The 17,500-nt window shown below is 36.2% G+C and overlaps 3 protein-coding genes across 3 annotated transcripts in view; 1 reads left to right on the top strand and 2 right to left on the bottom strand.

Moving 5' to 3' along the window:
* The window catches only part of LOC136846111 (DNA repair protein XRCC1-like), a 30,732-nt gene extending 22,764 nt beyond the window's left edge, over positions 1–7,968 (bottom strand). Inside the window, exon 1 of the mRNA XM_067116863.1 lies at positions 7,854–7,968. Coding sequence (XP_066972964.1) covers positions 7,854–7,877 — 24 coding nt within the window. The 5' untranslated portion in view covers positions 7,878–7,968. The remainder of the gene's footprint in view (positions 1–7,853) is intronic.
* Positions 1–17,500, bottom strand: part of DCTN2-p50 (dynactin subunit 2) — a 177,123-nt gene that overhangs the window by 102,587 nt on the left and 57,036 nt on the right. The gene's annotated exons all lie outside the window — the stretch shown is intronic.
* Positions 15,507–17,500, top strand: part of LOC136846127 (uncharacterized) — a 10,160-nt gene continuing 8,166 nt past the window's right edge. The window contains exon 1 of the mRNA XM_067116872.1: positions 15,507–15,682. The gene's annotated coding sequence lies outside the window, so the exon portion shown is untranslated. The remainder of the gene's footprint in view (positions 15,683–17,500) is intronic.

Here is a 17,500-nt window from a genome sequence, read left to right as displayed (position 1 = left end):
ACCTGTGGTGGGCTTGTTCCATATGAATAGGTTCATCTTCTCAATGATAATAATAATAATAATGTGATGGGCTTGTTCTATATGAATAGGGTTCATCTTCTCAATAATAATAATAATAATAATAATAATAATAATAATAATAATAATAATAATAATAATAATAATAATAATACCATATGGAAGAAGCCCACCACAGAGGCCACTGACTTGAAATTCAAGCCTCTGAAGAATATGTTATTATTATTATTATTATTATTATTATTATTATTATTATTATTATTATTATTATTATTATTATTATTATTATTATTCAGAGGACGAACCCTATTCATATGGAACATACCCACAAAAAGGTCCATTGACTTGAAATTCAAGCTTCCAAGGAATATTGTGGTGTTTATTAGGAAGAAGTAAGAGGAGGTAAGGGTAAACAGATAAAGAAGAGACCCCATTTAATAAAAAATAAAAAATAAATGAAAAACATAATAAATTAATAAATAGATAAAAATGTGACGAGCTGTTATTTTCAACAGGTAGGGTATGTGACTTCTCAATACCCAGTTGGGCATGCAGTGTACGTGGATGTATTTTAAAAGAACATCGCATTGCGTTCCGTGAATGATTGCGTCATGGTATGCCAATTGTATTTATTGAGATGATAGTTTTAACTCATCCGTAATTATTATTATTATTATTATTATTATTATTATTATTATTATTATTATTATTTTCGTTTATCACAATCATCCTATTCGACTGGGTGGTTTTTATAGAGTTGGGGTTCCGGGTTGCATCCTGCCTCCGTAGGAGTCCATCACTTTTCTCACTATGTGCGCTGTCTCAAATAGCACGTTCCTCTGCATGAGTCCTGGAGCTACTTCGGCATCTAATTTTTCCAGATTCCTTCTCAGGAATCTTGGGATCGTGCCTAGTGTTCCTATGATTGTGGGTACGATTCCCACTGGCATATCTTGATACTTATCCATTTTTTCTCTCTCTTTCTCATCTACTCTGGTGTCTCATGGTACTGTGACATCAGTGAGTGATACTCACCTCTTGATTTTGTTCATCAGCGTCACGTCTGGTCTATTGGCAAGTATCAGCCTACCTGTTATTATTATTATTATTATTATTATTATTATTATTATTATTATTATTATTATTATTATCGAGTTTATAGATCCTATAAAACAAGGCGAAACGTATATAAACTTGTAACTTAAGCTCCTACGCACCAGAATGAGATTTAGAAAAAAATAAACATATGTAAAACTGAATTTTCACGAAATAGTAAAAAAATAAGCATACGCATAACTACAAAAAACACGCAATTTCGCACGTGACCGCACATACACGGAGATATACAAATATACACGTGTTTGTGTGTGTGTGTGTGTGTGTGTTGTGTGTTTATCTGTACACCCAAAGACAGCATACAAAGCAAAGTTCGTTCAATTCTTTCTTACGTATACGAGGGGGAACAAGTACTAAGTGCTACTCTTTTGTGCAACGCACACACACGTGATATTTGGCACAGGGAGCCCGGAGAGCTTAATGGTGCGTTGTCATGGGAAAACAAAGGAAGAGAGAGAGAGAGAGAGAGAGAGAGAGAGAGAGAGAGAGAGAGAGAGAGAGGGACTTACTGAAAAAGACTTCCCTCCCCGTTCACACCGGCTTTGTGTGCAAAGGCGAGAGAAGAAGAATGCGCTGTTATTAAAATTTCCCTAATTCAGAGTGAAGAGTCGTGTAATTACTCTGAGAGTGAAGGCAGAGGAGAGTTTTTTTTTTTTTGTGATGAACTTTGGTAGATTAGTTTGTTCTGGATGTGTAGGTTGAATGCGTCTGTGTGCACGCATACACACACACTATATATATGTATATATATATGTATGTATATATATACATATAGTAAAAGTAGGAAAAGCGTGTTATGTGGGCTTCCTGCATGTAGTAAAAATGTGTTATGTTGACTTCCTGTATATAGTACAAGTGTTATGTGGACTGCATGCATGCAGTAAAAATGTGTTATGTGGACTTCCTGCATATACCAAAAGTGTTATGTGGATTCCTGCATATAGTAAAAGTGTGTTATGTGGACTGCCTGCATGTAGGAAAAGCGTGTTATGTGGACTGCCTGCATGTAGTAAAAGCTTGGCCTATATGGACTTCTTGCATGTAGTAAAAGTGTGTTATGTGGACTCCCTGCATATAGTAAAAGCCCATTATGTGGACTTCCTGCATATAGTAAAAGTGTTATGTGGACTTTCTGCATATAGTAAAAGTGTGCTATATGGACTTCCTGCATGTGGTAAAAATGTTATGTGGACTTCCTGCGCGTAGTAAAAACTGAAGAATTTTCTTTTTAAAAATATCGTTGTTTTCACAAGACAACCTCACTCGCTATCACAAATCAGAACGACATAAAAACACTGTCCGCCAGTACCGCATGCGGAGCTCAGCCAGGTAAACAAAACCCAGCAGTTTTGCGGCCTGTCATTAAGCGTCTGATGAACGTGGCCGCAGGTCACAACATTCCGCGAAAATTATTTGCCTAGTTGACGTGTGAACTTCTTCTTATATTTTATGTGCTGGTGTCAGTTCCTTACGCATGAAACCTTTGGTGTTTGATATTTGCAGTAACAGGGAACTGGTTCAGTCAATCTGTACCCTGGGTCAGGTTTAACTTGGGATTAACACTACAAATCTCCTGGCTTATATACGATTTTCATTTGTTTGCTTAAATGACTCCGGTTAACACGAAGGATAATAAGTAAATGCAATAAGCAGATTTTTTTCCTTGCAGGTTAATGATCAATAGAATTATTGATAAGTCATCAGAATGTGATTGTTGAACCTATTGTAAGGTAATGATTTATGTCTCTCTTAATTATTTATAATGATTTTTTTCCTAAATGACAGTGAACAATATATTATCAACAAGTTAGAGAAATTATGGCAATCAGTATAATACAGAGGTTCTAAACCTTTTTATTACCACGCCCCCTCTAAGAGTTGGTCCTTCCTTCCACGCCCCCTTGCATCTATGAGTATAATTCCCTCCCAGATTTAAAGGAAAATAAAAAGAGAGAGAGAGAGAGAGAGAGAGAGAGAGAGAGGGTGTTTTTATTCTTTTGGGAATGAATTAGTGAGATACTTGACTCTGCTTCTTAGCTACTCTTGTTAAGAGAATAACGAATATAATTAGAGAATTTTTAATTTTTCCCCTAGGGGTCGCGGCCCCCAGGTTAAGAACCACTGCTGTAATACAACCTGGTAAAAGTGTATATATTTTTTAAATACCAAACAAACAGTTTATAATTTTCCCAGCGAACCCTGACATATCAAACGCTGCTAAAATTCACACAAAAACAAACATCTATCGTCCTCAAATGTCGATATCTCTGGCGACTGAGAATTCGTAATAAAACTATGACCAGTAAGATTTTATTTCCTTTTTATTTTTTTAGTCGGTCGGAGGACAAATCATCGAATAAAGGTTTGGGACCAGTACACGATTTCTACAAATCCCCTGGAACACGCCATTTGCAAATTGCCAGACGATATGCATTCGAGGACGAACAAAAAAACGTCTCCTTGTTCTGCATAGCTGCAAACGTCAATTATTCCATATTTTTTGCTGAACATTATCGTCTAGAACAGGGATTTTAAATTGGGGGGCGCCAGAAGCTTCCAAGGGGGGCGCAAGCAGGGTTGCCAGATGGTGCTTATAATTTTTTTTAATTTGTGATGTTAATTGCAAAATTGCCAAAAACTTGATCACTGCTTCCATATGTTTTCTAAATATTATGTCAAAACATGCCAAAAATTCAAAATATAAGTCAAATTTCATTTTAAATGCAGTACAGTGCAGATTTATGAAAAATTTAACAGCAATGAAGTATAATAGTATACAAATGAGCAACATATTGTTTATAGTTAAGCTGGCAAAAATTTCAGGGGCAGGGGGCGTGTGATCTATATACATAATGCGGAGGGGGACGGAAGGCAAAAAAGTTTTGATCTAGAAATCCATTTCAAGCTGCGAATGAAAATGCTTTTAGGGAACGTTTTGTCGTATTGCTTGAAATTCATTGTTTGCTTGAATCTGATAATCTAGAAACACGTTTTAAGCTGCACTGTAAATTCTTTTAAGGAATTCGCTTTATATGGTATTTCTGACGGCGTAATTACCTTGAAAATAATTTAGAGTTTCCCATATCCGTACCATAACCATACCCATATCCATATTTGTATCATATCCATACCCATATTTGTACCATACACATACCTTTACCCATATCCATACCATATCCATACTCATATCTGTATCATACCCATACCCATATCTGTACCATACCGATACCTATACCCATATCCATACCACACCCATATCTGTATCATACCCATACCTATACCCATATCTGTAATATACCCATACCCATATTCACACCATACCCATACCTATACCCATATCCATACCATACCCATACCCATATCTGTACCATACCTTACCAATATCTGCATCATACCCATACCCATACCATAACCATATCTGTACCACACCCATACCTATACCTATACCCATAACCATACCCATACCAATATCCGGTTTTTGGAGGGGAGGGACGCAGGAGGAATGGGGATACACGCACACACCCAGAAACAAAGCCAAGGAAATTAATATAATAGATGTTATTTCAAAACCGCTGAACAAATATCCGATATAAATCGTGACGTAAACGGTCAAATGTAAACAAAATTCTTTAGTAAATAGATCTGACCTTTCAGCTGAGCTCTGCAGATAGAAATTGATTTTTATTATTATTATTATTATTATTATTATTATTATTATTATTATTATTATTATTATTATTATTATTATTATTATTTTTCAGAAGATGAACCCTATTCGTATGGAACAAGCCCACCACAGGGGCCACTGACTTGAAATTCAAGCTTCCAGAGAATATGGTGTTCATTAGGAAGTAAGAGATTAGAGAAATGTAGAAAGAAGAGATCTCACTTATTAAATGGAAACATAAATTAATAAATTGACAAACAGATAAAAATGTGTTAAAATGCAAGGAGAATAGCATTAGGGTAGTAAGGCATTGCATTAAGTAAACACGAGGGTACACCTAGCTTTAAACATTCAATAATATTACTCCCGTTTGATTGTCAGTAATACCCAAAACCTCCTTAATGTAGGAATTAGCAAGAACTGGCTTAGCTTGGTAGTTGATTTTGATGTGAAGGCTACATTACTGTCACCTAATTTACCGACGTGGAAACACCTTTGAACATTCCGTTTGTGACTGAATGGTGTGGGATTTCTATAAATTGAATTGATTATAGAATTTAGGCCAAAGGCCAAGCACTGGGACCTATGAGGTCAATCAGTGCTGAAACGAAAATTGACAGTAACAGGGTTTGAAAGGCGTAGCTGGAAGAAAACCTCGCAGTTGCACTGTGAATCAATTGTTAGGAGAGGGTGGAAAGTAAAATGGATAAAAGAGAATATGAAAGGAGGTACAGTAAAAGGAATGAAAGGGGTTGCAGCTGGGGGCCCACTACGGGAGAGAATGCCTTGGTCAACGCAAACTTATCAATGACTTGAAGAGAGAGAGAGAGAGAGAGAGAGAGAGAGAGAGAGAGAGAGAGAGAGAGAGAGAGTAATCAAGTAATGGAAACATTTTTCCACAGAAATGACCCAAGAAAACTTTAATTACAGATGTTAAATCCTTAACGGTGTCAGAGCCAAAGGCTCAAGGATTTACGATAACGAAACACTTTAATTAGAGGCCACGAGGGATTCTATCCACCATCTGCTAAAAAGAGAAGAAGAAGAAGAAGAAGAAAAGAAGAAGAAGAAAAGAAAGAAACGAATGATATTTTGTTCTCGAATTGAAATGTCAGCGTCTTTGCTTTAAATCAACTTTCATTTTTCCATATACTTTGCTTTCACAGAGTTATTAGTTGTTTTAACTTAAGATATAAGTGTGATTTCTCCTCTCCTCTCTCTCTCTCTCTCTCTCTCTCTCTCTCTCTCTCTCTCTCTCTAAAGCTAAGTGTAGAATAAATAACAGAAGGAGATTCTACAATACTGTGAATTGTTTAGTAATATCTACACATTCAGGCAGTAAGCTTTCGCCAGTCACTGCAAGTTTTGTCAAACAAACAAAAATACAATATTTTTTTATTTATTTTGATAAAGCTCGTAGTAGTGTTTAGCGAAACTAATTATCTAAATATATGTATTTTACAAGGCAAATACATATCATTGTGATATTTCCTACTGTACACTTGACTATGACACTGCACTGATGTCTGAGGCTGATATATTTACATTCTCATATTCCGCGGAAGAAAGTTTCACAATATTCAGAAAGCCGGAAACGTATTCTGAGTGAATTTGGTGTTTGAACATGAAATATACCGAATATTTCTTTCCCAGAACTTAATAAGGTATTTCTATTATTCATACTTTTTATATATATATACACATATATATATATATATATATATATATATATATATATATATATATATATATATATTTATATATGTATGTATGTGTGTATTCATATTAATATACATCGTTTGTTCAAATCGGCATTTCAATCAAAACATGGAGTTATAACATACAGGTACAAGTTTCCTAGAACAACTTTACGTCACAAGCACGAGCGCACGCTTTTACGTCACCTGACGTAATGTAGCCACCGTAGTAACGCATATCATTATCAAGTCGTGTCATGCGTACGAAGAAAGTCGAGTGGACAGAATATATCATCATTTCAATTTATCAAAACAAAAGAGCAGCGCCGTAGACGCCATAATGAATGAGATTACATAACATGACGTAACCGGAACTCATTATCAGCGTCATGTCGTGAACACATGACATGACATATCATAACATGACATAACAGTCCGTTCCCCTCCTTAGCAGAACGATGATGACGTTCGTCCTAGAATGCTGAAGCAGTTTTAGCCTTTGTTTAGGAGAGAGCCAGAGGGTTGTGTTCCATTGTGGCTACCTGTCGTGATGGCAATTAACCGACACAATAGAATTGGCGGTAATGAAATGTTCCAGCGTTATTGCTTCTTCTCTTCCCCGACGTAACGAGACTGAGGTTTTTTAAACGCCTATTTATGGTCGTTTCTTTGTTTTTTTTTCCGTAAGTAAAACGTGATTTTTAGTTTTCTGCATAAGAAAACTACTGTGCCGGCTTTGCCCGTCCGTCCGCACTTTTTTCTGTCCGCCCTCAGATCTTAAAATCTACTGAGGTTAGAGGGCTGCAAATTGGTATGTTGATCAACCACCCTCCAATCATCAAACATACCAAATTGCAGCCCTCTAGCCTCAGTTGTTTTTATTTTATTTAAGGTCGAAGTTAGCCATAATCGTGCTTCTGGAAACGATATAGAATAGGCCAACACCGACCCAGGCTTAAAGTTTCTTGGGCCACAGCTCATGCAGCATTAAACCGAGACCACCGAAAGATAGATCTATTTTCGGTGGCCTTGATTATGCGCTTTAGCGGCTGCACAGAAAACTCGATTGCGCCGGAGAAACCTCGGCGCATTTTTTACTTGTTTGCTTTGATTTGAATTTGAAATGGACCTGAATCGAGTTACTGTTTTAGAACAATATTTACCTCATGAATGATCAACCAGAAACCTAGCTTAACTGTAAGGGTAAAATGTAGGTCAATTCTGTTCAACCAATTTTAACCAAATACATCTGAGGACCATACGAAAAAGACAGAGATACCACAATGGCACAGGGAACCAAGGGAAACAATGCCATGCTCCGATGCACTGCGATAAAAACGATGAATTAACCTTACCTTCTCGATCATCGCCTCAGCCATAGTCGGCGGAGCGGGAGGGAGGGACGGATGCCCGAGGGAAGATAATGTCAGCTTAACCAGTTGTGATTCATCCGCATAGACACTCTTTATGGCTCTACCCCACGACCGCGCCACATATTAATTCCGTCAGTATAAGGCGTTTGTCATCAGTCGGGGCCTGGCACGCAAGTGAAACGCACGCATGCACGCACACAAACAAACGCTTTCGCGCGCGCCGAGGAGAGAGAAGTAATCAAGAGGTGCTTGCTTGGCGAAGGAGCTGTGTCGTTAGCGTGATTGTAGTGCGTCTGGGAATGTTTGTTTTTTTTGGGGATTTTATTTATCCTGGGTTTCATTTATCCTGTTCAGGATTTATCTACTGACTTCCTGGAATATTTAGGAAATAAGGAGGAAGCCTAGATATGTTTAATTGCTTTTTTTTTTATTTTTATTTCGTGGAATGTTTTTTGAAGGGAATTATTTCCGACCTTCGTAATTTTAGAAAGCGGCTTCTCTCTCTCTCTCTCTCTCTCTCTCTCTCTCTCTCTCTCTCTCTCTCACAGTTCGTAATCATTCCTTACTTAATTTGCTTTTGACTGGGCAGCCATTTTCATGTCTATAGGCCTATTGCATCTCTTTCCCAAAAGGCACGAAAACATTTGCCGGCTTTCTTACCCTAAAGAAAGCTACCCCAGGACAGGACAGAGAGAGCAGCAGAGAGAGAGAGAGAGAGAGAGAGAGAGAGAGAGAGAGAGATAATCATCATAGCCTTTCTAGTGGAAGCTACAATGAATTTGTTGAAGTGTTCACATATGGACGAATGATTCAAAGAATCGATCACAAAATATATTTCATTTATATTCATTTTGCGACACTGAACAATATTTTCACGCCTAGTTTGCATGTCCACCTAGAAATCCCTTAAATTGCGTTCCTTGCTTGTATTTATGTTTAGATTATGTTTTCCTTAATCTGATTTGAGCTTTAACGCATGAATAAAGGGGAAAAAAAGTTATGATTTTTAGTTTTCTGTAAAAGAAAACTATTGTGCTGGTTTTGTGTGTCCGTCCGCACTTGCTTCTGTCCGCAATTTTTCTGTCCGAACTTTTTTCTGTCCACACTTTTTCTGTCCGCACTTTTTCTGTCCGCACTTTTTCTGTCAGCACATTTTCTGTCCGAACTTTTTTCTGTCCGCACTTTTTCCTGTCCGCACTTTTTCTGTCCGCACTTTTTCCTGTCCGCACTTTTTCTGTCCGCACTTTTTCTGTCCGCACTTTTTCCTGTCCGCACTTTTTCTGTCAGCACATTTTCTGTCCGCACTTTTCTTTTTTTTCTGTCCGCACTTTTTCTGTCCGCACTTTTGCTGTCCGCACTTTTTCTGTCCGCACTTTTTCTGTTTTTCTGTCCGCACTTTTTCTGTCCGCACTTTTTCCTGTCCGCACTTTTTCTGTCCGCACTTTTTCCTGTCCGCACTTTTTCTGTCAGCACATTTTCTGTCTGCACTTTTTCTGTCCGCACTTTTTCTCTCTGCCCTAAGATCTTAAAAACTACGGAAGCTAGAGGGCTGCAAATTGGTAAGTTGACCATCCACCCTCCAATCATCAAACATATCAAATTGCAGCCCTCTAGCCTCAGTAGTTTTTACTTTATTTAAGGTTGAAGTTAGCCACAATCGTGCTTCTGGCAACGATATAGGATAGGCCACCACTGGGCCGTGCTTAAAGTTTCATGGGCCGCGACTCATACAGCATTATACCGGGACCACCGAAAGATAGACCCATTTTCGGTGGCCTTGATTATAGGCTGTAGCGGCTGTACAGAAAAAGTTTGGAGAGAGAGAGAGAGAGACCCCGTAGCGAGGGGTAGTGCCGTCAGCGCACCTCATGCGGTACACTGTAGGCATTACTAAAAGTTCTTTCCAGCGTCCCTTCGGCCCCTAACTGCACCCCCTTTCCATTCCTTTTACTGTACCTCTGTTTATATTCTCTTTCTTCCATCTTGCTTTCCACCCTCTCCTTAAACTTAATTCATAGTGCAACTGCGAGGTTTTCCTCCTGTTACACCTTTCAAACCTTTTTACTGTCAATTCCCATTTCAGCGCTGAATGACCTCATAGGTCCCAACGCTTGGCCTTTGGCCTAAATCCTATATTCTGAAAAGTACCAAAAGAAACATGGCTGGAACTTGAAATGGGAGGTAAGCAGAGCTAACTGCGCAGAATAAAGAAACTGAACCTCAAATGGAGATTTCTTTCTTCACGGATACACGTACGAATACTAATGGCGCGGGTATGTTACGTCACGGGTTTCCTTGGGGACAGATGTGTGTCCCTGACTCAAGGTTGTGCGTTGCGTTCCCTGAAGGTTTGACCTCGAATAACTTCATGTTATTATCCTGTGTTGTTTAAGCTTATATTTATTGTTGAAATGATTAATATTGTTATGCTTTCAGTCAATGAAAATGGTTAGTAGTTTCCAGAACTCCAGATTAGTACGCGATGATTATTCTAGGAATGGGATGTCAAAACAACAGCAGATAATAATAATAATAATAATAATAATAATAATAATAATAATAATAATAATAATAATAATAATAACAACAACAACACGAGTTAAATTCTTTCAGTTAAAAGAATTGTTCTTCATTTTTCGAAACTAGTTTGAGTATTTTTTAAGGTTCGTGTCGAGCCTTTGGGTAATAATGAGAAAATTGTTGTCTTTCTAACGTATGCGCATAGTTTTGGCAGTGTTGAGGATGCTGAGTATGTTGCAAATATCCTTCTGGACTGCACGAAAGCATTTTCAGCCTCGCTTGTCCTTCATACTGCGTCTGTCCTTTCTGAGCCCGGGGGCTAAGTCTCTGACATAATGGCTGTGGTGATGAAATTAGCTAATTGGTCGAGGCAGTGAGGAAACCAAGTCTAGAGAGAAGGAGGGAAAACCGAGCATTTAATGCCTGAAGTAGGAAAGATTTTCTTTTTACCAAACTGGAAATTTGTCATTACATGAAGTATCCTGTTAAACAGCCTTTTGCCATATCTGGCGCCGAAATCAGCTTAAAGGAATGAAAGCAATTTTGAACCAGTTTAGAAGCAATGTTGTCGAGAAATTTGGTGGCTGAATACGATAATAATAATAATAATAATAATAATAATAATAATAATAATAATAATAATAATAATAATAATAATAAATGTTCTCTTTACACAGGCGTAGGGAATCGAGAGTTAGAAATTCACATTGAAATAATAATAATAATAATAATAATAATAATAATAATAATAATAATAATAATAATAATAATAATCAATAATATTTCCATAAATAAACCCACATTTTACATTGTAATAATAATAATAATAATAATAATAATAATAATAATAATAAGTGTTCTTCTTGCACATTTCCCAGAGGGAATAAAAACCAAATTTTACATTGTAATAATAATAATAATAATAATAATAATAATAATAATAATAATAATAATAAGTGTTCTTCTTGCACATTTCCCAGAGGGAATAAAAACCCAGATTTTACATTGTAATAATAATAATAATAATAATAATAATAATAATAATAATAATAATAATAATAATAATAATAATAATAATAATAATAATAATAAAGTGTGCGTTTTACACATTTCTCAGAATGAACAAAAAACCAGAGTTCCTATTGAAGTAATAATAATAATAATAATAATAATAATAATAATAATAATAATAATAATAATAATAATGTGTTCTTCTTGCACATTTCCCAGAGGGAATAAAAACCAAATTTTACATTGAAATAATAATAATAGTAATAATAATAATAATAATAATAATAATAATAATAATAATAATAATAATAATAATAATAATAATGTGTGTGTTTTACACATTTCTCAGAATGAACAAAAAAGAGTTCCTATTGAAAAATAATAATAATAATAATAATAATAATAATAATAATAATGTGTTCCAAAGTCCCACATTTTACATTGTAATAATAATAATAGTTTGTAATAATAATAATAATAATAATAATAAGAATAAAACCCGAAACTGTGCGTTTGCACATTTCTCAGGATAGCAAAAACCAGAGTTCCGAGTCGAGAATAAGAAATAATAATTTAAAATAATAATAATAATAATAATAATAATAATAATTTTTTTTTTTTTGTCCCAGAGTAATAAACCAAATCTTACATTGTAATTTTTAATAATAATAATAATAATAATAATAATAATAATAATAATAATAATAATTCGCCATTGTTTCTTTGGCTCAAGAATATCGGCGGAATAATTTGCCTTTTTGGCTGCAAGAGACAAAGGCTCTCTCTCTCTCTCTGTCTCTCTCTCTCTCTCTCCTCTGTAAGACTCAGGACCGTAGTTTGTCGACGTTCGTGATGGCGCTAATGAAAGAGCAAACCCCTGTTACTTGCCTTAAACCTCCATCTAGCTTAGAGCCAGTTGCCGAGTCGAGATAAGAAATAGTAGGTTTAAATGGTATATTGTTTTTTTTTTTTTTTTTTTGTATAAAACAGTACTGTACCTCCTTTTTGTGTTTTTTCTCATAAAGAATTCTCAGTGTTTTTCTTAATCGAATTCAATAGTGTCAATATTCGGCCGCCAGCTGCGACCCCCTTTCATTCCTTTTACTGTACCTCCCATCATATTCTAACTTCCATCTTACTTTAACCTTTAATGACAATCGACTCATTGCAACTGCGCCAAGTTTTCCGCGTTCTTTTAAAACCTTATACTGTCATTTCCATTTCAGACGCTGAATGAACTCATAGGTCCCAGGACGACCTTTGGCCTAAATTTATTCTCATCTGTCGACTATAACAATGTGAATACTTGTTTATTTATTAAGAGCAGAATACGAATACTAATAATGTATTATGCCTATGAACATGTATACAATAGAAGTGTAACGTAATATTCAATTTAATCAATGATCTGAATGCGCCAATTCCCGCGTTCTTTATTATATATTTCGCGACTCGAATGCTACGTTCATCGGCTTTTGTTTATCCCATCCGTCGACGCCCGAGAACACGAACGCATACGCCTAGCGTGAATAGACCCAATACGTTTACGGAAGTTTTCATCAGCAATTTACAGTTTAATCCATGATTCGAATGCGTTAATTCTCGCGTTCTTTATTATTTATATCACGACTCGAATGCTGCGTTCATCGGCGTTTGTTTTTCTCATCCGTCGACGCCCGAGAATTAAGACGAATCCCTACGCCTAGCGTGAATAGACCCAGCGGATTTGATCGGCGTGCAAATGCCATTAACTTTTTCCCAGAGACCGAGAGGAAAGTCCAAATAGTAGGGAATCAGTAGGAAATAGTAGGGAATCGCTTAGCCCGGCCAAACATTAGGGAACTGCCTCGCTGCTGTTGGGTCATCCGACTACTTGATTAATCGTTGCATCAAGGCGCCTCGTGTTTGCTTCCACGCACCGTTGGGCGGTCGACAGGACAGCAGCGAGAGAGAGAGAGAGAGAGAGAGAGAGAGAGAGAGAGATGAATGTTTTAAAACTTTGTTCCGTAGTAATTCGCGCTGAATAAATCGCAAATAAGAACTGTAGTGATAAACCAGTAAAGTTTTACAATCTCTCTCTCTCTCTCTCTCTTCCTTAATCTCTCTCCCTCTTTCTCTCCCTCAATCTCTCTCTCTCTCTCTCTCTCTCTTCCTTAACCTCTCTCTCTCTCAATCAATTCTCTCTCTCTTTATATATATATATATATATATATGTATATATATATATATATATATATATATATATATATATATATATATATATATATATATATATATATATATATATATATATATATATATATATATATAATAAGCCTATTATAAGAGCTCACCATAAACCAACATCGGTCTATCTTGCAAAGGGATTATGAATAATTACAGGCGATTCACCGTCCTTTAATACCAGAGGAAGAAGGTCACGACCTGACCTTTGGTAATTACGCTCGGCTATCCGTGCAAAATCTTCGAATGACCTCTCTGGACGTTGCTAAAGATATGATGGCTCCCCTAAGGAAAGGTCTCCGGGCCTAGATATAAATAAACATCAGCCTATTTCTTTCACAGATTGATTGACGCTCGCCAGTTCGCTTGTTTTGATGTTTTTGTTTTGCCTTTGTTTCTCCGGCTTGTTTGTTTGGTGGGTAAGATAATAATAATGATGATAATAATAATAATAATAATGAATCTTTGCTTGTCACTTAGACCTATCTTTTTCTACTGATTTAAATTCCGTTTATTTTTTTCACAGATTTAAATATGCATTGACATATACACCCACATGCATACTGATATATATATATATATATATATATATATATATATATATATATATATATATATATATATATATATATATATATATATATATATATATTATATTATATCTATATATGGTGAGCCGCATCGACGGTTATCTACGTCGATGCCACTTTACACATTGGCCTATATGAACTGAGCACGAGGTGAAATATGCACATTGTTATAAAGATGATAATAAAACTAATAATCACAATAAAAACAAATGCAGAAAGGATACAAATTAGATAACGATAAAAATAATAAGAAGAAGGGATAACTAAGAAGAAGGAAGAATGAGTATTTTGGAGCGGTTTTTCATCATGCATCACCTAGACCTATAATGTCCGTTTCACAAGCTTTAGACGGCTAAGTCTCCCTCAATAATCTTGTAGAGTAGCCTGGCCAATGATTATGTGTGTGTGTGTGTGTGTGTGGGCAGGCATGCGTGTGTGTATGTGTATGTATGTGTGTGCATGTTACAAGGCAGTAAATTTTGTAGACTAAGGAAATGGCAGCCATTTTTAATATTCTTTTCATGTCATCAAGTTTTACCTTTCGTAATTCTGTTAACTTTTTGTTTTGATGTGTTTTTAATTATGTCCATTTTAAATATTTATAAAATTAATTGTACGCAATTGTCTTTCTGCACACACACATACAAACACATGCACATACACAAAGCGAGAGAGAGAGAGTTGTGGCTTCAGAGGTCGTTACACACACACACACACACACACACACACACACACACACACACACTTCCCGGTAACTCCACATGTTAATTGAGATGGCCAAGGAAGGAAAATTTTGCCGTTATTTTTTTTTTTTTTTTAAATTCTGGTATCATTTGTTTTTTAACCTTCCTGTTGGGCAGGTGGACATGACGAAATCAAGCAAAGGGGGGCCGGGGGGAAGGGTAAACACATAGACCTACGACTAACTTCGCGCCCCAAAAAATAATAATTTAAACAAAACTGTGATGATTTTCTAGCTACCTGCTTTCAATGATATGCGTCTGGAATACAAAATAGCGGATTGCCTAATGAAGATCAAGGCAGACTCTGCCTTAAAGGGAACGGAGTATCGCTTCTCATGTGCGGTGCCATATTTTGGCCGCGTCGTTTCCTGGTCGACTCAAATATTCGAGGTAAAACGTTGTTGCCATTATGATTTTTTTTTTTTATTCGGGAAAAAGAAGACGGAAACAGGATCACTATTTAAACTGTAAAGACCATTTGCAGATCACAAACACATTATGAATATCTAAACGAGATTTTTTTAAAACGCGCTAAGGAAAAGAATAATGGTTCTCAAGCGAGGTAGATAGACCAGCATAGCGTTCCGGTTCAACTATCCGTTAATAAAATGAGTCTGTCGTTCCATCACGAAGCTATAATAGGCCGATCCATGATCTTTTCGTGAACTGGGATTGGAGATCGAAGGAACGGATAGGGAAAAGGAGGAAATTATCATAAAAAAAGGTAAGAAATCGTTAAGTGAAAGATGTTACTACCTTCGGCGATTCTGTGCGTGGTCGGATGAGAGCGCACGAAGGTCGACGGGTCTGGGAGATGTTGCTACCCTCTGTTATTGAGTACATTCATTTCCTTTACCGTTATTTCTGTTTCCTCTTTGTTCAAACAGCTTTATGTGTCGTTTGTCGCGTTTGCGAATCCTGTCTCTTGTTTAGGCAGACGGGGCGATCGAAAGTGCCACCTACGTGGTCAAATCCCGATAAAACGATGACGATTTCATTAGCGCAATTTACGAATCAAATTTGGCTTTTATTATTCAGCTCAGCAGTAATATTATCATTGCTGTTTATTTCCTTACTTTTCTTAAATTGTAACACAACTAGTCCTCTATCTGAAAGTTAATTGGCAAGGCAGATATAAAGATATTAGCTCCGCTTCCTTAAATGGTACTAGTCCTACGTTTGGCTTAGTATTGCGTGATCTTTGGCTCGTTTGGTTTATGATCTTCGATTATGGTTCCTTAATCCGTCTTGTAGTGGATCCCGTTCTTTTGTTAGTCTTACGCAAACTGGTATTTGCTCTTTGATATTTGTCTATATTATTTATGAAGCATATGCTTCACTAAACCTACTGTAATGTTTTTAAGAGGTTTAAAAGCCGATCAAGCAGATATCAAGCACCAAGTAAACATTCGAATTTGTTTTTACGAGAATCGTTAATTTCCTCTGAATTAAAATAACCGTACTACAGTTCAGGGGGATCAGCTGTAGGCTCAACTCAATAGCATAGAAATTGAAAATTTATTGAAACGAGAATTATTTTCTTTTTTTTTCCATAAAAGGAATTTATACACATTTCTGTGATTATTGAACGCACCTACCTCGGTGAGTTAACAGTTCGTTAGATATTGATCGGAATGACGTCAGCTGTTCGTGTTGCTTAATGATGCAGTGCATAATTTACGTTGATATTTATAATAATAATTGCATGAAATATTTTGCAGTTACTGAGAAGATTTTAAGGAACGGCTTTTGGGAATCCCGGCGTTATCTGACATAATAAGAGGAGGCTTAAATTTTGGCCTGTTATTTCAGTGTTGTCGTCCACAGTTCTACTGATTTTATGTATATGAAGACAAGCACAAACCATTTTATGGCTGAAAGACGTCTATTTTTTTTTAAATCAATTAAAGCCAGAATTATCTTCAGCTAAACGATTTCCATTTACACACACACACAAGCGCCCGCGCAATTGCACACATATGGATGACACTGTATTTCGGCACCAGTGACCATTGGTTACGTAACGCCAGATAAATTGCAGCCTATCAGTCTTTGATGAAATTCAAATTATTTTAATAACGATAAACATGTTCTCAGTTGCCTTACTGATTTTCTCGATACATATTTTTGCTGTCATATTATATTAGCTTAGTTTTTTTTTTTTAGCACGGGCTCTTGCTTCCTATGTCAGTACGTAAAAAAAAAGGGCGGGGGTGATATTAATTTCTTGCTGGGCCAGCAAGGAATAATAATAATTAATAATAATAATAATAATAACGTCTGCATTTAGGCACCTTCTGCCAGTGTGTGGACAAGCTTGGCCCCGATATCGAAACTTATATTATTATTATTATTATTATTATTATTATTATTATTATTATTATTATTATTATTATTATTATTATTATTATTATCTAAATCTTCAATATTATTTTTTTTCATTATTTTTCCAGGGGGGGGGTGGCGCACGTGCCCAGATGGCCCGCCCTCTGGATCCGCTAGTGGATACGTGCCTTACAAAAATGACTTCATGTTTCTGTAC

The sequence above is a fragment of the Macrobrachium rosenbergii genome, chromosome 2 (genome assembly GCF_040412425.1).
Source record: "Macrobrachium rosenbergii isolate ZJJX-2024 chromosome 2, ASM4041242v1, whole genome shotgun sequence".
NCBI lineage: Eukaryota > Metazoa > Arthropoda > Malacostraca > Decapoda > Palaemonidae > Macrobrachium > Macrobrachium rosenbergii.
Note: the sequence above shows the minus strand (reverse complement) of the source record. Positions and strands in the feature narration are given on the sequence as shown.